The sequence below is a fragment of the Camelina sativa genome, chromosome 19 (assembly GCF_030686135.1).
Source record: "Camelina sativa cultivar CO46 ecotype springtype chromosome 19, ASM3068613v1".
NCBI classification, from domain to species: Eukaryota; Viridiplantae; Streptophyta; class Magnoliopsida; order Brassicales; family Brassicaceae; genus Camelina; species Camelina sativa.
The window spans coordinates 8,271,750-8,293,583 of record NC_141898.1 but is presented as its reverse complement, the minus strand read 5'-3'; the positions used below and the strand labels follow the sequence as shown (position 1 = coordinate 8,293,583).

The window sequence follows — 21,834 nt, the reverse complement described above, 5'->3', positions numbered from 1 at the left end:
ATATTACGAACTTCAAAGAAGAGATGCTGCTGCTCAAAAGTTAGAATATAACTGATGATGGAAAAAATGAAGACCATAAATATATAACTGTAAACGTCAATTCACTACAAACGAATACACGACTCTGACGTTTTTCAAGCTAATAATCGTCGGTAATAATCTCCGCTATTCTATTTCATAATAAATTTAGATTTTGAAGGGACATTTTTCACCTGAGACACCGAGACAGACGGTCTAGATGCTGCAGCAACTTCTTTTTCGGTTTCATTTTTTAAGTAACAAAAAAAAAAAAAAAAAAAAAACAAATTGGGAAGCAAAATGACTATTATACGTGTATATTAACATCTTAGACCGCGTGATTTCCGAGCTGTGTCCGACCAATATGAGACAACCGGGACGTGATCAAAGGGGCTTCCTCGTCGTTTATCTCAGCTCCTACTCTTGGGATTTCCACAATGTCGTTAGGATTGAATTTATCCGAAGACTTCTTCTCCATCTTATACTCCTGTTTAATGTTTGTGTCCATCAGTTGTTACATTCAGAAGAGAAGAAAACGTAATTGGATCCACACTATAATTTACAAGTTTTTAGAGGTTCTCTTGGAAGGACAATGATATTACTATGAAACCATATCGGTTAATATGGGAGGCTATCAGGTTTCTAAGACGGTCTTTAGATTATACACTGTTTGTGGATTAGCGAGAACCTAAAACAAGCCTGAGATCAGCCGGGTACATAACCTCTACCTGCTAGAGAGTAAGGGATCGGGAATGTTTGACTGACCTTATTGATTCGATCTGGAAGACTGTCAGGAATTGGTTGAGACGCCTTGACATCCCTTACTTTTATGTAATTGTACATAACGACACCACATAGCGCTGTGTCAAAACACATGACAAGAATAGATAGTTATGTGAGAAACAAACAGTCAAGGAGGAAAAATAAATGTTTATAGCAATCACATTTGTTGTGTTGTGATATGAAGAAATCTACCTATCGCGTATCCAGTGATATTCAGCCCAGTGATTGTGGACTCAGGAAAAATGACAGTCGAGAGGGCTATGAGAATCCAGTCTTTGAGAACACCAGCCACCCGGATGGTTACTGCACCTGTTCTCCCGATTACTAAGAATATGGAGAAGTTCAAGGCAAGAGCACATAGAGCATTGGAGAAGAATATCCAGAAGTTAAATTGGATCTGTGCAACTTCCATTGTGGGTTTCTCCAACACATACCAAGGTAAGGCCAGAAAAACAAAACTGCACAAATTTGAAGCATAGCATGTCAAGGAAAAGATTATGTGTGCTAAACTGTAGTAGAGGAAGCAGAACTTGACATCTAGCAATAAATAATAATGAGAGAAGAGAGTGTAACATAATATAGTTAGACGAACTGGAACCATGGTTTGGTAATGAAATATCTTATTATTGAAATGTAATTGTTTGAGCAGAATCAGGGGTGGATATACCTGCAGGGAGCTATGTAATACAAGCTGGTAATAGGGTTCAATGTCAAACCCTTCTTTTGGAGAAGAACTTGAGTTAGCACCAGTCTAAGTGCTTCAGCAAAGATGCCTGTCACCTGGTAGACTGTGCCAACGACATTGAAATGAATTTCCCCATAAGAGGATATCAAAACTCCAACACTGACCAGCAACATGTTCGAGAACACGTCGCACCTTGGTTTGTCAGTGCCGCAAACAACTGCCATGATAAATGTTGCTACTGGCACTGAAATTCATAGCCATGTATTAATATCATTTGTAAAATGAACAGAAAGTCTATACCAAAATAGATTTGTAACCAAAATGTTAACGTCTTCACATACTTAGAGCTTTAAGCATCTGAATGAAGGCAACAGAAATGTGCAAATACGCAGTATTGCCAAACCTGCACAAAGAGGAATGTATGATAGTGAAGAGACATTTGGGAAGCAATGATAACTAGAAAAGAACGAATTTTCCAGAGTTCGATGGCCGATTCAGCAATTAAAAAGTATTCAGAAGAAGAGCATTAATAAACTGTTACTGTCTACAGAACAGGAACTTACCAGAGACTTGATGCAAAGAATGCGCTTATAGGTACCACACAGGTTGCGTATCTGGACCCAAAAAAGAGTGTCAAAATGGAGAGGCGATGGGCTTACATACAAGAGAACAATATAAAATAGATGAAAAATACCGAGTAAGCTGTCTTACATTTCAAATGTCATTTTAACCGGAGCTACAACCTACAGAACAGAGGGAAAACTTATCACCGCACTAGCAAAAGGAGTCTAAGGATCCATAAACAAGATTATATATTTTCCAAGAGAGCATTACATAAGATGCATAAGCATACTCCATATTCTTTGAGTTAGCATACCTTGAACACGCGAATAAGAAGGAAAGCCACGAATCCAGCAAAACCCATATGGATCATTGTCAGCGTTATAGGAAGTGGAAAATTGAAGTACTTTGGAGATAAAACCCACTGCAATTAAAAGAAATACAAGGACACGATTTAGAAGACAAAATCTACTTTAAAAGCTGAAACAAGATACAGCTATAGTTATCCCTTTCATATCTAACACCTGACGTTACATCACAATACTATCATCCCATGTAGACAGGGAGACTAGGAAATCATAGATTAATAGTACTCAACACCCATTGATACAAAAAAAAAAAAAAGGGTTTTTGGTTATGGTTCCATGTCAGAAACACAACATACTAAATAAGTCAAACATCAAATTCGTTTATCAGAAACAAAGTATGTAACATTCAAAGATCCAACAAATCTGCAACCAACACTTATATGTGTAAACATTAGATAGTTATTAACTAGCCTGTAAATCACCTTATTGTACAGTATAACTCCAGAAGAAAGTATAATGTAGATGAGCAAGTAGATATAAGTTAGAACAAGCGTCTTGTTTATCATCTTTGCCATCTTCCCTCGTCCCCTCTCCTCAGTGCAAAAGCAAAAAAAAAAAAAAAAATCTTCGTAGGAAAAAAGTTCTTTGATAATCAATTTCCTGACACTGCACCAATACCAAAACAGGGCAGTATCCCCAAATAAACCAGGTGCAAATGCTCCGTGACCATTACCTGAAACCCAAAGCCAATGCAGATTTATCTAAGTTTCCGCGTTAAGAGCAAAGTATCAAAAGGAACAGTTGAGAGAGAGCCCTACTCATTCCCATTAACGAGCTCAACAACAAGAAACAAATCCTTCATCAAAACAATGCAATTGGATTCACAAACAGGCAAAATAATTCCAAACAGTAATCAAAACCAACGACATGAAAATCCAATAAACCTAAATAGAAGGAAATCGAGAGATCACGAACGATCAGAGAGAATAAAAGCGAACTGGATCAGATCCTACAAGCAATAAGGAGATAATAACAATAGTACCTCGAGACCATAAGCCGAGAATTGCAAAATATATGAAATTATGAGCAAACAAATCTAGTGGCGATAGATCAAAGACGAACACTATCTGATTAAACCAAATTAAGCAACTCGAGAAGAATCTGATGATAGCTCAAAAAACAAAAAAAAACCACGAATTCGAGAGAGAGGTTCTATTATGAGAATCAACGATACAGAGAAAAGAAGAAAGAAGAAGATTTATTAATGCAAAAGTGTTTGTGAGAGAGAGCTACAGTAGTTGTTTTGTTGGAGAAGACAGGATTGAAGAAACTTTAAATTAATTATATTTTCTTCATAATTAAAACCAAAATAAATTTAATAAAAAAATATATAAATGAACGGTACAGATGAATAGACTAATCAGCGGAATCTGAATCAAACGGCTACGATTTCATCTCATATATGTGGAGAAGACCTGCGAAGAGTGTTAGATAGAAGGTTTGGATTTAATGGGCCTAATTTACACTTTTTGCTTGGGTCAAGCGACTTTGTGATAGGCCCGTTAAAGAGAGAAAAATCTGCGATGATGATGCGATAATGTGTGTTTTAATCGATATGGTTATGTTTTTTTTGTAAGTATATGGCTAGAGTTTTAGGTCTACTAAATCGTGAATATAAATATTACGTTTTAAAACGTGAGGATTTGGGAGGTTTATTATATTTTAATTAAGGATAACCAAGTGAATGTGATATACTAACCAATTTTATAATTGGAGGTCGTATTCTACCTTTTTTTCCTTATTAATTGGTGTTACTAACCAATTTGTGTCGGTAGTAGTCACATATTATTGATTTGTTGTCAACTCATTTTCCTTTATTTTAAAATATTATATATAAACTAACTTATTAATTTTCAGGTTTTATACATGTAGCCGTAATTAAAATGTAAACTAACATTATAAATGTAGAATACACAAAAACATCGAAACCATATGAAAGAACCAAACTAAAGCATAGACGCCAGTTAACTACACTAAACCAACATAATCAAGAAATTGTATACAGTACTCACATACTCTCCTTCATCAAGATTAGACATGATAAACTTACGTGCAATGAGGGTCTTGATGATCTATATATATACGCTTTAGTTTAGTTGTTTTGATTTATACATTAATTGCTGTATTTAAACCTCTTTGTCTTGTAGCTATATCCAAGGTCACAAGTCCCAAGCATGACTCGGATACCATTTCATATTTTTTGTTTCTAAAGATAACCAAAGTAAAACACTTGGAGGAAATGCTTTTTTTATTTTTCTTTTCTTTATAAGCATTAATATACGACGAGACCATGTCGAAACCGAAAATAACCAAAGTGAAGCACACTAACGGCAACATAAACCAGAAACTATATGAGCTTCTTAGGAAAATAGTCACTCAAAACAAAACAAAAAAAAGGAATGGGTACTTTAGTTTGGGTTTTGTGATATGGGTAGCTTATGCTCTACTTTTTTAAAAGTGCTCATTTTCCTAATAAGCTCAAGTTCTATCCACAATGGCCGCATTATCTATTTTATGTAACTTGTAATATTTTTCTCAAACAAACTTCCGACAGTATTGTTGTTATGATTCGCATGCATGCATGTGATAATTAAGAGATAGAAAATGAAGCTTAAACAATCACACAATCCTTGTTATTATTTTTAAGAAAATTATAAAATCAATTGTTCTTAAGACCCTAAAATATTAATTTTGGACTATCTTATATGCTAGTAGGACAGGTTGATGTAAACCCAACAACTGCAAGACAATAACAAAATAATAAGACAGCAACGAAGAGAAAAACAAAAGTTTAAAAGAAAAGAAAAAGAAAGAACTGATTTATTAGTGAAATAAAATATCAACAACACCAACTAAAACCACATTGTTAGTTAGCTTTTGGAGGCGGACACTAATCATGCAACTGTTTCTTACGCGTAGTCTAAATTATTGTTCTACCTCTACAACTACAACCAATCAGCTTATTGTTTCCTTTTAAGTTAAAATACAAGAATTCCAAGTATCATCTGCCGTTGTGCATAAGTCCATGAATTAGGTGTATGTATCTGATGATATACATACATATTATTATTTTCGTTCCCTTTGAATTCTCAGCTTTAACATGGAAATATGTACAGTACCATTATAATTACTACAACTCGTAAAAATATTCAACTTAAGTTTTAGAATGAGAAAAACAGTTGTAAAATTCCCTTCCTTATTTCTTTTGGTGCTAATTAACTTGTAAAGGTTTTTCGATATCACTTTACTGACATCAAAAATAAATGTTTTAGAAAACGGTATAAGCGTAGTTATATGCGCTAAACAACCGTAGTTATGGTGATTGTCTTCTAATTGAATGTTGACGTTCTATACTTCTTCTATTAAATGGAGTTAGATAACTGTCTTAAACGAACAACTTTACACTATAAAATTATATCAAATCAACTTATCATATATAGAGATACTAAGAAAGTCAAGTGTAGGATTAAAAATATTATATATGAAATGTTATGTAAAGTATGTATAAATTAATAGTATTACATATTTATTATAATTATAAACAGTTGAACATATTAATCGTTTGAAGGAGACGTAAAAAAATCGTTTGAAGGACACAAAATAATGGATCTATCATCTATGAGTGTAAAAGATTATAAAACAAAATAAATAAATAAAGAAAACAGAAGAGAAAGAGATAGAGAATCATTTGTCGAGCTGGGAAATGATGATGATGAAGGTATGTCTCTTGTATTCCACGCAGCAAGACAAAAGCCATCTCTCAGGTTGACTTTTGTCAAGCACACGCAAAGCCAACATGATTACTAGGCTGCTTTATTATTTATTATTTTTTTTGTAAATACTTATAAAAACTCTTTTTTTCTCTTATAGTTCTTTTGATTTTTATCTTAATTTTACGGGTTAGTGTCTTCACAGTGAGTGATTGGTTCTTTGATTTCTTTATCTTCGTATATTGTAAGACTTCTATTTATGCTCTATTCACATGTATTTATATTAGTATTTAAACTGATATAATAACGAGCACAAACTTGCATGATATATATATATATATTATTTAGTTACATAATTTTAAAATTAGTTGACATTCTAGACGAAGACCTCATATCCTCCCTGTAAAACGTGTAAGTTTTAACTAAAATTTTGTTATGTTTTGTGCAACTTATTTAACTCAGCTTTCTTCTACTAAAACATAGTAGTATATATATATACGTACTTATTACACACGTCACTTAATTTTTACAGTAGTTTTTGAGTAGTTATATGACAGTATCTATATTGTCTTTCAGCTTTCGACTATATTAATTAGTAGATAAGATTATGATGAATAAGTGACTCATAAGTTCACGAAACAAGTTTTCCAACCCTAATACGTTTGTTTCTTACACGCACGCCGACAAAGTAACTATTTTCGAAACATTTCATAAGATACAACACCTTCTTTGGTTAGTTAACCTTCAATGGCATGCCAATTAACATTAATTAGTATTATATGTTACTTACACGACTAATCAAAATTAATTTCTACACGATAATGGACCCACGTACGCATCTTCTATTTTTTTTAAAAATATTTGTTTCAAATGATTAATGTCTTCTTCTAGTATTTTTTTTGTTTCTTCTAACAAATTCAAAGAATAAAAATCCACGATTCTGATATTGAAGCCGCTCGTTTCCTTTTGTTTAATCCTTCGAAAAACCAATGTACTTACTTAATAAATAAATAAAAAAATGCATAGTGGAGGAAGAAGAATAAACGGAAAGCTGGTTATACTATAGTAATGAACAAATTTATTACCTTAAAAGAGTTAGGTGCGACGTGTAATTTAATATAATGTTGACCAAAATTTTCCCTATTAACTATAGCAACACATTTTACAAGACTTATTATTTTTAAATAAAGATTAACAGTGTAAACACTTCTTTCTTTTGAAAATTGTCGTCGCCAATCACGGTCTATAGCTTCGTCATCTTCCTATCATCATATCATATCCTCATGTTTTTTTTCTCTCAACAACTAAAGTGTACATTACATATAACATATGCATAGCTTTGACAAAAAAAAAAACATATGCATATATAACATTTCTTTTTGTTTAAGGAAACGTAAAAGTTTTGAGTAAGATATATTTGAACTTTTAATTTAAATTACCTAAGGTATCTTTTCTCTAAGTTTAAATCGAGTAGTGGGCATACTTTTTGAAAACTATCCCATAATTAAAGGGTTAATACTTAATAGTGAAACCTTCTTTAACAAAAGAAAACAATAAAAAGAGAAAGCTCTACTAACATTTGTCTATTATTTTATAAATAAAGTTTTGCTAAAAAACCTAATAAAGAAATTAGAAAACTAAATGAATAATTTAGTTAGCCGAAAAAATGATTCATTAAATCTTGAACACAAAAAGAAATTTTAATTAATTAATTTAGAGAAAGAAAAAAAACTAGGAATAAAAAGAAGAAAAGGACGAAAAAATAAAAAAGCAAAAAACAGCACACAAGCATAAGAAAAAAGATTCCAGAAGAAGAAACATCAAAGAAAGCTTCAAAACTTAAGCTTCTCTCTATTTCCCTCCCTCTTTTCTTTCTTCCTCACCTATGGAAACCCTACAAAGATCTCTCTCAAAATTTCTCAATATGGTGTTATAATCTCACTGCTTATTTTTCTTGTTTCGTTTATGTGTTTCTTTTATTAACCTGAGCTCTCTAGTCTCCTCCATCTTCTTACCGGAAATAGAAAGATAAAAAAACAGAGGAAACTTGTTCCAATAGCAGGTACTGTGTTCATTTCGAAACCATATGAGATTTTTGGTTCTATGTAGTTTCAAAAGTTTTGATCTTTGTCTTGTGGGATTGCTTTGGAAGCTTAAAAGTTTCTTGCTTTCTGGGTTTTTAGACTTTTTGGCTTCTCACAGTAATAAATTACTCATATTAGCTCAACGAGATCTGTTTCTGGAATTGCAATGGTTTCTAGAGTTTAATTACGACTTTTGGATGATTATGGCAGTTGTAATTTTTTCTTTTTACAGCACTTTTGTTTACCTCAAGTTGAAATTAAATGCTGATACTACATATATGGTCCTCAAGTCATAGGTAGTATCAGATTTATATGTTCTTGATTTCTCAGGATGAGATTAAATTTTCTTATATACTCTGTTTTTTTTTTTTTACTTTGCTCTGTTTGATTCTGTTCCGGTTTAGCTCCTTTTGTGTCAAAGCTGATGTTTTTGTATCATGATTAGCCTAAACCTCTTGTTGATCTGCTTCATTTATATTACAATTTTTTCAATGCTTCTGTTAAGATTGACTCAAGCCTCACCATTAGCTTCTATTTCTTCTTCTTTCCCCTGATCTGTTATGTTTTAGTTTGGATTCATTGTTCTGTGAACATTCAACTTTGATTCCATTTGATAAAACCATTTCAAAATTCTGCAGGTACATATATATACACATACAGGTCTTTGTGAAAACATGACATCTCAGCTGAAAAAATCACTAACCAAGAGATACGGCGCTCTTGAACTGTGGGAGATCATAGTGATTGCTCTATTTGCAGGGTTCATTGTAGTCCTCGCCATTTCAGTATGGCTCAGCTTCCGTAAAAAATCCAAGAGATCTAATGCCACAACGCTTCCTGTAACTCAAAGCCCTCGGCTTACTGAAGAAATCAAAGAAATAAGTGTTGATCATGTTTCATCTAACAACAATGGTACTTGTCACCAAACTCTAGATGAGAAACTCGGTGAGGACATCGAGAATGGAGATAAGTTCTCTGGTTCTTTGGAGAAAAAAAACTCTGTTTCTCCTAGTACTCCTTCAACAACAGCTCCTTCACCTCTCTTGGGTCTTCCTGAGGTTTCTCACATTGGTTGGGGCCATTGGTTCACTCTCCGTGACCTTCAACTCGCGACTAACCATTTCCATAAGGAGAATATTATTGGTGATGGTGGATACGGAGTTGTTTACCATGGAACTCTTACTAACAAAGCCCCTGTGGCTGTCAAAAAGTTGCTCAACAATCCGTAAGATTTCTAAGCACATCTTTCTTTGTCTTTTCATTACTCATCTCTGATATGGAACTGATGTTTTTTTTTTCTTACACTTAGAGGGCAAGCCGATAAAGATTTCAGAGTTGAGGTGGAAGCTATAGGACATGTCCGGCATAAGAACTTAGTTCGGCTTCTTGGATATTGCGTTGAAGGAACACATAGGATGCTGGTTTATGAGTACATGAACAATGGGAACTTAGAGCAATGGCTTCATGGAGACATGAGTCACAAAGGGCATCTCACGTGGGAGGCTCGTATCAAAGTTCTTGTTGGCACTGCAAAAGCGTAAGTCCCCTCATTTCACTCTATGATTCTTGTATTTCTTGTAGTGCAATCTCATGAGAATGTATGGATTGCATTTATTTACGCAGGCTGTCTTATCTTCACGAAGCTATTGAGCCAAAAGTGGTGCATAGAGACATAAAATCGAGCAATATACTGATGGATGACAACTTTGATGCGAAGTTATCTGATTTTGGCCTTGCTAAACTGCTTGGAGCTGATTCAAGTTACGTTAGTACTCGAGTTATGGGTACATTCGGGTTAGTAATATTCTGTGGCTGTAGTTCCAACTTTAACTCTTTCATTTTCTGCATTGGTTATTGAAACATTTTTCTTTATTCCACTGATGAATGTTTCAGATATGTCGCGCCTGAATATGCTAACTCTGGTCTCCTAAATGAGAAGAGCGACGTTTACAGCTATGGTGTTGTTCTCTTGGAAGCTATTACTGGAAGGTATCCAGTAGATTATGCTCGACCTAAAGAAGAGGTATATACAAAGGTTTTCATTTTTTTTCTCTAGATTGTGGAACACTCTAATATAAGAGGTTGATCTTGATTCTTGAAATGTGTTTTTAGGTGCATATGGTGGAGTGGTTAAAGCTGATGGTTCAACAGAAACAGTTTGAGGAAGTGGTGGACAAAGAGCTTGAGGTCAAACCATCAACCAGTGAACTTAAACGAGCGCTTTTGACAGCTTTGAGATGTGTTGATCCTGATGCAGACAAGAGGCCAAAGATGAGTCAAGTGGCTCGAATGCTTGAATCAGATGAATACCCTGTGATGCCTAGAGAGGTAATAGACACAGTGACAAACAATGCAGGAAAATAATACTGATTTTCTTGTGTGCAGACTAGAATGTTCATAACTGTTATTGATGAATGTTTTGTCTCAGGAACGGAGACGAAGGAGAAACCAGAACGCAGAGATGCATAGAGAAAGCACAGACACGAATAAAGATAATGATACAATAACAAATGCAAAGGTTTGAGCAACAACAAACAGAAACCATGGACCCTTTTTATGACAAAGGTTAAAAAGAGGAAAACTTTTAGATTCTTTGGGGATTGTTTAGATTCTTTACTGTTTCTATGGGTTAATTATGTGATATATAGATACAGAGAAGAAGAAGATTTGTTTCTTTTGTATGGAGAAGAAGAGAGCTTTTGTATAGCTTTGTTGCATTTTTTATTACCTGTATACAGGGTCAGTTGCAGACATATACTTTTACAAATGAATTTTATTTGGATCTTTAAAGATTCTTTCTAGTAATTCCAATAACTGAAATGTACATTATAGTTAACTCCTGAAGTTACTTAAATGTCTAGAAATAGGAAATGAGGTACAAAGAGACGCACAAAAAGAGTGATTGTATATATTTTTTCCTCGCATATTGTAAAATTAGTAGACTCTTACATCACAGGCATGACATAAATATAAAAATAGAGCAATATCAGTGAAGTGGCATGGTTTTATACGAGAGAAATAAAAAGCCTATTTCACAAATTTACACAAATCGGGATTCAAACAAAAACAAATGAAATAGTGATGATCACAAGGGGTGGACTCAGATTGCAGCATATCAATACGGGTTCCTGTGCGGAGTCTGAGGAGCAGAGCGAGGAGGATTGAGCAGAGGCTGAAGAGCCTTTACCACTATGCTCATGTTTGGCCTGAAGTCTGCTTCGTATTGCACACATAGGGCAGCTACCGCAGCCAGCTGATCACACCGAGTCATAAGAGAAAAAACCAAAATCAGACTCGAAAATCATATCCTGGATTTGGGTTTCAATACTTAGGTTCTAGTGAGAAAAAGCCATCTTGTATTTCAGTCTACGCATATAATAGGGAACAGAACAACAGGGAATCAAATCAAATTCTCTTTGAAAATAAAAGCCTTGGGCGCAACGGATGGTGAAACAGTTTCGAAGTCATGTCCTGGTAAACGTTTTCTACTGCAACAATGAGAAGCATAGCAAGATTATGGGGAAATTACCTTGGCAACAGCTTTGGGAGGATATTCTCCGTTTAGTCTGGCATCAACACACTGCTTCACTTTGTCTTCACTCAGTTTAGGGGTTGCCTGAGACATACAAAAGTTTTCTTACCAGGTACCAGTTTTCGTTTCTAGAGAAAGTTTAGAGTCTCTAATATCTCACAAGTCATCAGACTTTGCTTCAAAAATGGTTCACTCACAGAAACCCACCTTCATGGCTTCATCCAGACAAATTTCTTTCTAAAAATGAAAGGAATTGGCACTGCTTTTCTTATTCATAATTTATAATTTAGGATATTTCATTCTAGAAAAGAATGACTACCACCTAATAGACTGAATAAATCATGTCTTTTCTCAGATTTTCTTATCAATATGAGTAAACCAGAATAAGAGACAGAGAGAAGGGTATATTACCCATGTCACGAGACTCTGCTGTCCACGAGGTAAGGTATGATCAACTGGCTTACGACCTGTGAGGAGCTCCAGCAGAACAACCCCAAAACTGTAGACATCACTCTTTGTGCTCAATGTCCCCGTCATTGCATACCTACATTGCAGAACCAAAAAATGTTCAGGACACTAGTTTGGTCGATGGGAAGATGTCAAAACTGTATAGACATGAGAACATGATCATAGAGCTTAGTCCATGCAAAGGAATTAATTCCTTAAAACATTAGATACTGATAATAAAAGTTTCTGAGCACGAGTTTAATGTAACCACATGGATTAGTCTGAACAAAACAAATCAGTTATCACAGTGCAATATAAATGAAGCATCTATAGGGTCTTACTCTGGAGCGTGATAGCCAAAGGTTCCAAGTACACGGGTTGAGTGAAGGCGTGCAGCCATGTCAGGGGCTTGGTTGGACAGATCAAAATCAGCAATTTTGGCCACATCATCGTCAAACAAAAGTACATTGCTGGATTTGATGTCTCGGTGGATAACATGAGGGTTTGCCTTCTCATGCAAGTACTCAAGTCCTCTAGCGGCACCAACAGCAATTTTGACTCTCTGGTGCCACGACAGAACAGGACCTGGTTGTGCTCCTTTAACACCTTTTCGACCTGAACCAATGAATTCACCACGTTTCATTAGTTTTTTCCATCATAAATTTCAGACAATGGTGTGCATCTTCCTTCGATTATTGTTTCACATATCCCAGTCTTACTGGTATGATAGTTTACATTAGTAACTTACCATGAAGAATATCATGAAGAGATCCATTAGGAGCATATTCATAAGCAAGAACACGGAGTGGACCATCAACGCAATAGCCAAGAAGCGCAACAACATTGTCTTGTCGCAATCTGGAAACCATTGATACCTGTTTGAAATAATTTAAATGTCAGTAAGTAACAAAGCAACCAAACTAACAAACTAACCCAACAGAGTGACTTCGCGCCAGAGCACAGGAAAAATACAGTCTAGGATGAGTATCCAACCAACAGCAAACCAAATTTATTGAGGAAATATATATATATATATATATATATATATATATATATATATATATAAGATGAAGGCCCAACAAGACAGCAATGATACAATTTGTAGCATCTACCTGGGCGAGAAATTCTTGATCCGGTTGCTTACTAGAATCCAGTTTCTTAATGGCAGCTGCCTTACCACTTTTAAGAACACCATAAAACACTCTTCCATATGAACCCTCACCAATCAAGGACTTTGAACCATAGTTATCGGTTATATCCTTCAACTCATCAGCTTGAATGGCCGGCACAGCAATAGGCTGCATCTGAATGACTGGCGGGTTCTTTGGTGGATCTGCCCTTTGATGGTGACCTCCATTGTAACCTTAAACCACAAACAAACAAAAAAGTTCAATTAACTTAGCCACCAAAAGGATGAGTAATAATAATAAAGAAAGAAACTAATATGGGAAACAAAAGCAACCTCCTGCGTTGTGCACTGGCTTTGGTCCGGTCTCAGCAACTCTACGGAAATCCTCACCACCACAACAACCAAAACAGCTCATTACGCTTTTTTTCTCTCCTCACACGAAACTGTGTCCAGTACCTTCATAACAACAACAACACAAAAACATCGATAAAAAGGTCTGCAAAATCAGAAATAGTAAGTGCAAAAAAAACAAAAACAGCCATTGTGATAGGACTGTACATACCAACAAAGAAATGTTCAGACAAAACCTTCCCAAAAAAAAAAAAAGTTTCAAAATTTTAGGGTTTAAGCAGCAAACAGAGAGACACAATTGTTTTTCACAACAAAAAAAATCAAAATTTGAAAGTGAAATCGTTCATACACGGCATAATTCGATCAAAACCCTTAAACGAACAAGACATTTTTGGGTGACCTAGACTAACACAAGTCAACGATCGTAACCCGTATAAAAAAATGGATATATAACTATAGAGAAAGCTCCAAAAATTCCGTGAACATCATCCGAATTGGGATGAAATCGAACCCAAGGAACCAAAATTATCCGATGTACGGACATAAAAGGAAAGACCCAAAAAGAGAAATTTAGTTGCACAGAGAAGAAAGATAGCAAAAATCACCTCTTTCCAAACAAAACGCAAAGAAGAAGAAGAAGAAGAAGAAGAAGAAGAAGAGTGGAATCTATAAGATGAAGGAAGAAGGATTTCGAGGGGTTTCGTCTTCTTCTTCTAATCTCTCTCTCTCTCTCTCTCTCTCTCTCTCTCTCTCGTTGTTGTTCGTGTGCGTAGGGACTAGGGGTTGGTGAAGAAGAAGGCAGAGAGAGACTTTTCCTTCCCGGCGGAAATTTACAGTAAAATGGATTTATAGGGTGCGTGCTGGCGCACGATAGCTACTTTGTATTCTCCTTCCTTCTTGTACTACAACGCCTTGTCATCTATCTACTTGTGTGTTATTTTATGGATCGTCGTCGTTTTGAGGTCAAAAGTCTTCTTCACATTTTAGTTTTGAGGTCAAAAAATTAATTGGTCCATCTTCTCGTAAATAATTTTTTCATTTCTTATACGTTTACGAAATAAATAATATCCTTTTATTTTGTTTTTTTTTGGGTATTTTTAGCATGTAAAGGGAAACCAAAATAGACGGCTAGTATTTTAATAGAAAATAGATTTGATGTATAGTAATTAGTATATGATTCTGATGGAATATAATAAAAAAGTTGTAAAAATGTAGAGGTCAAGGTGTAAAGCGAGTAGTATCGTTTGACCTTGAAAGGTGATCGTGTTCTTTGTGATGATGATGATCATTTTATGGTTTTGGTCGTCGGTCTACAAGTCAACAAACAAACAACCCACCTTGAAGCTTTCGCGTCTATTTCCAAATATTTTTCCTCTCCCTTTTCTATATATTAAAAGATCAATCTAAGTCACCGTCTATATTTGAAATGCAAAACGAACTTAAATAAAAATGTGCGATTTTTATTGATTTTATAGAATATAAGAGAATTGTAGAACGTAAATGTAAACACTAATTGTGTTTACGATTTGACAACAATTTGTTTGTCTAGAAAAAAACTTGAAATCGTGTAAAATCTTACGTGGAGATGCAAATGCATCGGCTGACTTGACTGTATCCATTATGTAGCTATAGCTGCTTAACTCAAGCGCTAAAGCAATCGCTGATTGCATCTTCCACGGCTCCATCGAACTGATATAGTAAGAAGTTAAAATCCTAACCTCTAACTCGTCCGATTCCATTGATCCCAAATTCTCTCCTCGTTGCGAGGTTCCTTGGCGGTCAGCGAACGGTGCTTATTCTCTACTGGCGGTCAATTTACAAGATCTGGATCTTTCTGATTTCCCAGGTATTTCCAAAAAACAACGAATCTTTTTATTCTCATCAGTTCATATATAGTAGAGAGTTGAAGATTGATTTGTGATCTGAGAGAACCTATGAATCTCACTCTTGTAGGGTGGGTCTAGCGATTTTGTGGGATGTAATCGGTGTTAGACGGGGATTTTTACGTACGGTTTAAGAATCACTTAAGTATTAAATTAAATAAAGTTTACATTTTCAGTTTGACATGTACTAACATTACATAAATTTATATTTTTCTCCAAGAAAAAATATGTTTAGATCTAGATTTATGCTCTTGAAGTATCATGTTATATATGGAGAAGTGTTTTTAGCCAAACTTTATTTGAAAATTAACTTCTAGGAGAAGAAATATTGGCTCAATGCAATCCCAAAATACTTTTTCTTACAATTGAACTGGGGTAAATGAAAGATATTGGGTATAGGGCTCAAATTATGTGGTCTTGTTAAGGCTTTTATAGATAACATGTAACTGAAGAACTCACCAAGTTTCGAAAACAATAGTATTAGTTTTATAGCCAAACTAAGAAAATGCAATGGAATCAAAGAACAATATGGAAAATTGAACTAAATACCTTTTTCTTTGGCATAACCTTCTTCCAAATTGCACAAAAAAAAATAAATATTTAACTTTTTCCCAATTCCGATGAAGCGACAAAATGTAGAGGGTGAGAAAAATCCTTTTAAATATTTATTGGTTTTGAGACAAATGATTTAATCTTTATTATCTAGGATATGAGATTTAATTATTAATGAAGAAAACCATAGAGAGAGGTGGGAAGGTGGGGGAGATATATGTGCAGTTGGAACTATGCAAAAAGTTATTATTTTTTATTATTATTAATTATTATCTAAAATTTTAAATTAAAATAAGTGACTTGTAATTTATAGTATAAAAGATATATATTTGATACGATGAATAGATTGGGCCTGATGTAATTTTTTTTAGCTCCAATTCACTATTAATCACTAAGATGAATTTTCAATAAACTAAAATATGTTTTAGGCTATGAATCTCTTTTTTTTCTACACATTTCTATGATTAAAATGAATAAATTTTGAATTATAATCTCTAAACCCAACCTCCTCAAAACTATATCACAAATGTAAACATAGAACCTAAACCTATAAAAAAAAATTTGAAAAATTAATTTAACATATTGTAATTATGTAAATAGTGTTAAAAGAGGGCAAAAAAGTATTTTTCAAAATGAAAATGGCCAAAAAAAGTATTTGTAAAAAGAGATATCTATAAAAGTTACTTTTAACAATTTCTCTATATTTAATTGGGTTTTTAGGTTTCCGATTTTGATATTTGGATTTTGGTTTTATAATTTTTGGTCTTTCATTTTTGCATAGATTAAAAAAATAAATAAAAAATTAATAAATAAAACATTACGTTGAAAATAAAGACTTTCCACGAAATCCTCAAAAGTCAAAATTATGGGTATGGAACTTTGATTTTAGAATATTCTAGGTTTTTCAAAAAATTATGTGTTATTCCACGGGAAAATGGATATTTAATTCCCCAAGTATTTGCAATTAACACTTTTATTCTCCAACTTACACATGAAAACATTAATTTCTCAATTCGTATTTGACTTAACAATTTTAGACCAGAAAATAGTCCATGTTAATTAATTAACAGAATCGTTAAGAAGTGATTGAAACGTAATGAACCCAGAAAAATCCACAAAAAACTTCCCCCCAAGTTGAAATTTTGGGTTTGTAGGCTATTTACAAAAATTGAGACCAAGATAGATTTCCTGACAATTCAACAACTCTAAGCCATGAAGAACACAAAGAACAAAAATCTTTTTCCAGAAACGTTATTAATGTAAGACTTATCTCATAATAAGATTTTGGTATATGAAAAAAAATGGAACAAACTGTGAACCGTACATGAAGTCTTAAAAAAACACATAAACAGTCTAAAACAGAAACTGCATGGACTAGAGAGAGAACCCAAATCTTCCTTGTGATGATCCACCTTGTGAAGCTCTTACTTGAGAAGAGCCTCCTTGTGATGATCCAGCTTGAGAATATTCTTCTTGAGAAGCTCCAACATGAGATGAACCTCCCTAGAATCAAGCATATAATTAGACCACCAAACAATTAAAAAAATCATCAATCATTTACAAACTACTTAAATATATAAACAACCTGCTCTTTTTTTGGACGACCTCTTGGCCGTTTTGAAGGAGGAGGTTCAGTTGGATTAGGACACCTAGTCTTATTATGTCCTTCTTTTCTACAGTTTGAACATATTCCAATACGACCATGGCGAGTTAACCTGTACTTATTAGATGAAGACTCATGAGGAGACTTTCTCCTAGCCCGATCATGTGGTTGTCCTCTGTTAAATCTAGCTGGTGGTGGTAGAACAGGCAACCGACCTAACCGTCGCCACAGATTTATGCCTTGGACTGGTTTTATTCCTTTCTCATACAATAAACGCCATCTTGAAGTCAAGTAGTAATCTGAGATATGATCATTAAGATTTAACTTTGTGGTTGTGATGACACACATTGCATGCATACAAGGTATGCCATTCAATTGCCAATAGCCACAACCACAAGTTTTTTTTCCATATCAACACAACAAACATCAACTCCATACTCAATCTCATGCAAGTTTCTTGTGGTCATGTATCTTTTGCAATCCTTAGCTTTTTGCCTATTTAGTTCAATCTCCCTATCTGCTCTTAGTGTGAACCTCTTCTTCCACCTTTTAGTTATAATTGTCCTCTTTGCATTCCTCTCCATACATTTCCTCCTTACTTCTGTTAAAAAATCAAGTAATGGCTTCCTTCTTGATTCCCTCACATTCCTATTGAAAGACTCTGACAGGTTGTTGAGATTATCATTGCAACAAGATCCAAGTTTGAAGAAAGCCCGAGACCATGTTGTTGGTGCAGTGCGTTGTAGTGAGTCATAAGCACCTTGGTTGTACCTCTTTAGTATTTCTAAATTAGTAGCAAAAGATGCGGTTGTATAACTCCTTGCTATTTTCCAAAACATACGCTCAAGCTCAATATCTTTGTTTGTTTTCTTCCAGTTTTCCAAAATGTGTCTAGCACACAATCTATGTTCAACTTTGAGAATCTCATCATGAACTGCATTTAGCAAACCCTGTCACCACATGTAAACCTTATAAAAAAACATGACAAGTTATCATAAATCTTATAAGTAACAACTTAACAGAAATTTTACATGATGTTTATCTGAAATGATGGTAATGTCAGCTCCATCTTCAAGTGTCAAATCCTTTTTTAGAAGTTTCACAAACCACACCCAATTATCTATATCCTCCACCTCTACCACAACCCAAGCAATTGGAAATATTCTATTATCACCATCTCTACCAACTGCAGCTAACATTTGACCTTTGATATCCCATTTCATAAATACAGCATCTAATCCAATAATAGGTCTACATGACTGCTTCCAAGATGTTTTCAATACTTCAAAACATACATAGAGACGGTAAAATCTTTGCAAGCTACCAGGAACTGGACCAGGAACCGTCTCAATCTCCATAGTTGAACCATCATTAGAGGTACATATCTCTTCTTGATAATCCCATATTCTAGCAAAATGGGATTCATGGCTGGCCCTTCTTTTAAGTTTCAACAGCTTCTTAGCTCTCCTACACTGATGCACACTAACAATCATATTATACTCTCTTTTGATTTCATCTACCATCTCCTGAGATTTAATCTTAGGGTTCACTCGCAGCCTTTCCTCATACAGTTGTGAAATAGTTCCACTTTTTAACAACTTTGTGTAACCAGATCTTACACAAACATGCTCATTCTGATAGATATTTATCATAAGCTTGTTTTTCCTCTTCTCAAAAGAACAATACACTTTCCATGGACACTTATCTTCGATGTGTTGTGTGCACTTTGCCCCAAGCCTGTTAGATGATGACTTATACATTCTGATATCGTATTGAGTTTTTAGAGAATACCTGAGGAGTGCATACTTGAATTCATCTGCATTGTTGAATGTCTTATGCAATGCTAAATAATCATCAGGTCGATCTTCATGAGTGAATGGTCTCTCAGCTTCCTCTTCGTCATCATTAGATAATGGATCCGGAATCTTCTCGTCGTCCCAAATGTCATCCCCACTATCATCAGAATCATTACCATTTGTTGCATCTTCACATGCATCAGACCCAAAATGGTCTTCTAAGTTGTTGCAGATTACAACATCGACGAGCTCATCATCTTTTTCCTCTTCATTTCCAGCCAAACATAGATCCACCTCTGTATATCCTCGGCTGTCTTTGACGATAACTGGACAATCATCTTCGTCAACACTTGAATCATGAGATTCTACTTTGTCGTTTTCAACTTCGACCTCTACTCTCTCGTCTACAACGTCGGCTTCAACTCTCTTCCCTACAACTTCGGCTACGAATTGGGCTTGTGGTTCTCTTCGAATTTGAAGCTTACGCCTTTTTGTAGTCATGATTTTCTCTTTGAGATATATGAAATCGATCTCAATCTCACTTATCTCAGTTCTTTTAATCGCTTAAGAACCCTAGGTTTATGAGTTCATTAGGTTTTAGTCGACTTCTTAACGTCTCCGTTAATTAATTAAAGTTGATTGTTTTCTCGTCTAATATTGTTAAATCAAATATAGATTAAAGGATTAATGTGTTCACATATAAGTTGGGGAATAAAAGTGTCAATTACAAATACTTGGGGAATAAAATGGTCATTTTCCCGTTATTCCACTTGTGATTTTGAAATTCTCATCTCAAATCTCATGTTATTGAACTTGAAATTTTTATAAAATCATTCAAAATAATTCATAATCTATATATACATTTTTGAAGTACATTTTGGATTTTACCCTTTTATTTGTACTTATTTACAAAGTTAATCTCTAAATCATTTTTCAAAAATAGCGTTACTTCAGATTTTGTTTCCTAAATATTTTACATTCATTCCAACTAAAACAATTCCAGGAAAATCAATATGGAAACACTATCATATATTTAACCACATCTTCTATTTTGTTTTGAAGATATTCTATCTCTTAATCTTTTGCAAACAAAGAAAACAATAATTTGATTCCCATTTTGTTTTCCAAAACCTGGGAGCTTTGATTCTTAATGTAAGAAGAACTTCGATTCAAATTTATTTAAATATTATAATTAATATATATATATATATAAATTTAATAAAATTTTAAAATATTACGAATATGTAAAATTTAAAAAGTTTAAAATACTATATAATATGATTATATAGTAAATGGATTATAAAAAGGAAATATTAGAATTAATAAAATGTCATTAAATTTGTGCTAACACGGGTTAAATCCTCATTTTATTATTTGTCAACACTATTAATATAAAAATATTTGACATTTAAAATTAAGTTGATTTAACTAAGATTATGTAAAATAATTAAATTATTAAGGAAAATGTGACTTAATCATAACGTATAAATGAATTATTATGTATTTAGATCCTTCATTTTTGTTATAATACTTAGAAATCAAAATAGAATCTCAAACACTAAACAAAACAAACTAAAAATAACAAACAAATGGTCATGAAGTATATTACAAATTACAAAATTAATATAAACATTTAGCCGCACAAACGTCCGAAAAATTTAGTTATTTTCTATTTGCAAAACATCCAATATTTAAATAACAAATACAATATAAATATAAATAATAATAAAAATTATATTCATGCGGTATACCGCAGTTTAAAATCTAGTCTTTTGTTATTTAATTAAAAATTTATAGAATCATATCAAATATACTGTTATTCAAACTTAACATTTTGTTTTCAAAAAAAATACTTTAAACTGATTTTGAGAGACTATAGATAACTTTTTACTTGAAAAATAGTAATCAAACCTCTAGAGGTGTTATTTTGAAGGATTGAGAAGAAACAAACAAAGATCACATACAACCAAGAGAGGTTCATCGTCCAAATAAAATTTTGAGTCCATTAGTGTATTAGACACTTTTTGAAAAGTAATTAGAAAAGTAGGCAATTTTTGTTAGAAATTTGAAGAATATTCACCTATATATGTGGACATATAAGCATATGAATAGTATTTCTCACAATAATATTTTAAGGTCACCTATATATGTGGACATATGAGCATATGAATAGTATTTCTCCCAATAATATTTTAAGGTCACCTATATGGCTATATATGTGGACATATGAGCATATGAATAGTGTTGCGTTATGCTTATTTATACTCTGGTCTCACAAAATACTATCGACATTGCTATTTTTTACCATGTTCATGCAGGTGAAATGAAAGAA

At 33.7% G+C, this 21,834-nt stretch overlaps 4 protein-coding genes across 9 annotated transcripts; 1 reads left to right on the top strand and 3 right to left on the bottom strand.

Annotated features, from left to right (window-relative positions):
* Positions 1 to 55: 55 nt before the first annotated feature.
* On the bottom strand, positions 56 to 3,700 carry LOC104765586 (putative sugar phosphate/phosphate translocator At3g17430). Of its 5 annotated transcripts, none has more exons than XM_010489326.3 (11): positions 3,398 to 3,678; positions 3,174 to 3,211; positions 2,838 to 3,088; positions 2,364 to 2,471; positions 2,198 to 2,229; positions 2,050 to 2,100; positions 1,828 to 1,889; positions 1,469 to 1,730; positions 994 to 1,259; positions 784 to 878; positions 56 to 505 (listed from the first exon to the last, which is right to left on the bottom strand). In XM_010489326.3, the coding sequence occupies exons 1-11, from the start codon at positions 3,406 to 3,408 to the stop codon at positions 347 to 349; spliced, it is 1,335 nt and encodes a 444-aa protein (XP_010487628.2). In that variant the 5' UTR covers positions 3,409 to 3,678; the 3' UTR covers positions 56 to 346. The 5 variants fall into 5 exon arrangements, with proteins under 5 accessions (XP_010487628.2, XP_087359097.1, XP_087359099.1 ...); XM_087502971.1 differs by having other exon boundaries at positions 3,174 to 3,299; positions 3,398 to 3,663; XM_087502973.1 differs by having other exon boundaries at positions 2,181 to 2,229; positions 3,174 to 3,299; positions 3,398 to 3,651.
* A 4,221-nt stretch (positions 3,701 to 7,921) lies between these two features.
* Positions 7,922 to 10,999, top strand: LOC104765585 (putative receptor-like protein kinase At3g17420). The gene is made up of 7 exons (XM_019241494.2): positions 7,922 to 8,187; positions 8,848 to 9,434; positions 9,519 to 9,746; positions 9,833 to 10,003; positions 10,103 to 10,232; positions 10,322 to 10,537; positions 10,638 to 10,999. The coding sequence occupies exons 2-7, from the start codon at positions 8,884 to 8,886 to the stop codon at positions 10,731 to 10,733; spliced, it is 1,392 nt and encodes a 463-aa protein (XP_019097039.2). The 5' UTR covers positions 7,922 to 8,187; positions 8,848 to 8,883; the 3' UTR covers positions 10,734 to 10,999.
* Positions 11,000 to 11,093: 94 nt separating this feature from the next.
* On the bottom strand, positions 11,094 to 14,599 carry LOC104765584 (protein CYTOSOLIC ABA RECEPTOR KINASE 1). 2 transcript variants are annotated; one of them, XR_015591564.1, is made up of 9 exons: positions 14,274 to 14,577; positions 13,651 to 13,773; positions 13,301 to 13,551; positions 12,937 to 13,063; positions 12,530 to 12,803; positions 12,153 to 12,285; positions 11,739 to 11,825; positions 11,212 to 11,462; positions 11,094 to 11,170 (listed from the first exon to the last, which is right to left on the bottom strand). XR_015591564.1 is itself a non-coding variant. In XM_010489320.3 (8 exons), the coding sequence occupies exons 2-8, from the start codon at positions 13,730 to 13,732 to the stop codon at positions 11,325 to 11,327; spliced, it is 1,092 nt and encodes a 363-aa protein (XP_010487622.1). In that variant the 5' UTR covers positions 13,733 to 13,773; positions 14,274 to 14,599; the 3' UTR covers positions 11,094 to 11,324. The 2 variants fall into 2 exon arrangements, 1 of the variants encoding a protein (XP_010487622.1); XM_010489320.3 differs by having other exon boundaries at positions 11,094 to 11,462; positions 14,274 to 14,599.
* Positions 14,600 to 18,077: 3,478 nt separating this feature from the next.
* LOC147920319 (uncharacterized) lies at positions 18,078 to 20,003 on the bottom strand. Its single transcript, XM_087501013.1, has 2 exons — positions 18,738 to 20,003; positions 18,078 to 18,656 (listed from the first exon to the last, which is right to left on the bottom strand). Exons 1-2 carry the CDS (start codon positions 20,001 to 20,003, stop codon positions 18,078 to 18,080), a joined length of 1,845 nt encoding a protein of 614 aa, XP_087357139.1.
* Between the last annotated feature and the right edge of the window lie 1,831 nt (positions 20,004 to 21,834).

Bases quoted from the DNA above. Each gene is read 5' to 3' on its own strand.
- LOC147920319 (XM_087501013.1), bottom strand. From the start codon at position 20,003: ATGACTACAAAAAGGCGTAAGCTTCAAATTCGAAGAGAACCACAAGCC. The intron at 18,657-18,737 runs GTAAAATTTCTG...ATGTGGTGACAG, and splicing joins TCATTTCAGATAAACATCAT to GGTTTGCTAAATGCAGTTCA.
- LOC104765586 (XM_010489326.3), bottom strand. The intron at 2,101-2,197 runs GTAAGACAGCTT...TTTTGGGTCCAG, and splicing joins GTTAAAATGACATTTGAAAT to ATACGCAACCTGTGTGGTAC. The intron at 1,260-1,468 runs GTATATCCACCC...AAATTTGTGCAG, and splicing joins TATTACATAGCTCCCTGCAG to TTTTGTTTTTCTGGCCTTAC.
- LOC104765585 (XM_019241494.2), top strand. From the start codon at position 8,884: ATGACATCTCAGCTGAAAAAATCACTAACCAAGAGATACGGCGCTCTT. The intron at 9,435-9,518 runs GTAAGATTTCTA...TCTTACACTTAG, and splicing joins AAAAAGTTGCTCAACAATCC to AGGGCAAGCCGATAAAGATT. The intron at 10,004-10,102 runs GTTAGTAATATT...TGAATGTTTCAG, and splicing joins CGAGTTATGGGTACATTCGG to ATATGTCGCGCCTGAATATG.
- LOC104765584 (XM_010489320.3), bottom strand. From the start codon at position 13,732: ATGAGCTGTTTTGGTTGTTGTGGTGGTGAGGATTTCCGTAGAGTTGCT. The intron at 13,064-13,300 runs GTAGATGCTACA...TATTTCAAACAG, and splicing joins ATCAAGAATTTCTCGCCCAG to GTATCAATGGTTTCCAGATT. The intron at 11,463-11,738 runs GTAATTTCCCCA...CGGTGTGATCAG, and splicing joins CTCCCAAAGCTGTTGCCAAG to CTGGCTGCGGTAGCTGCCCT.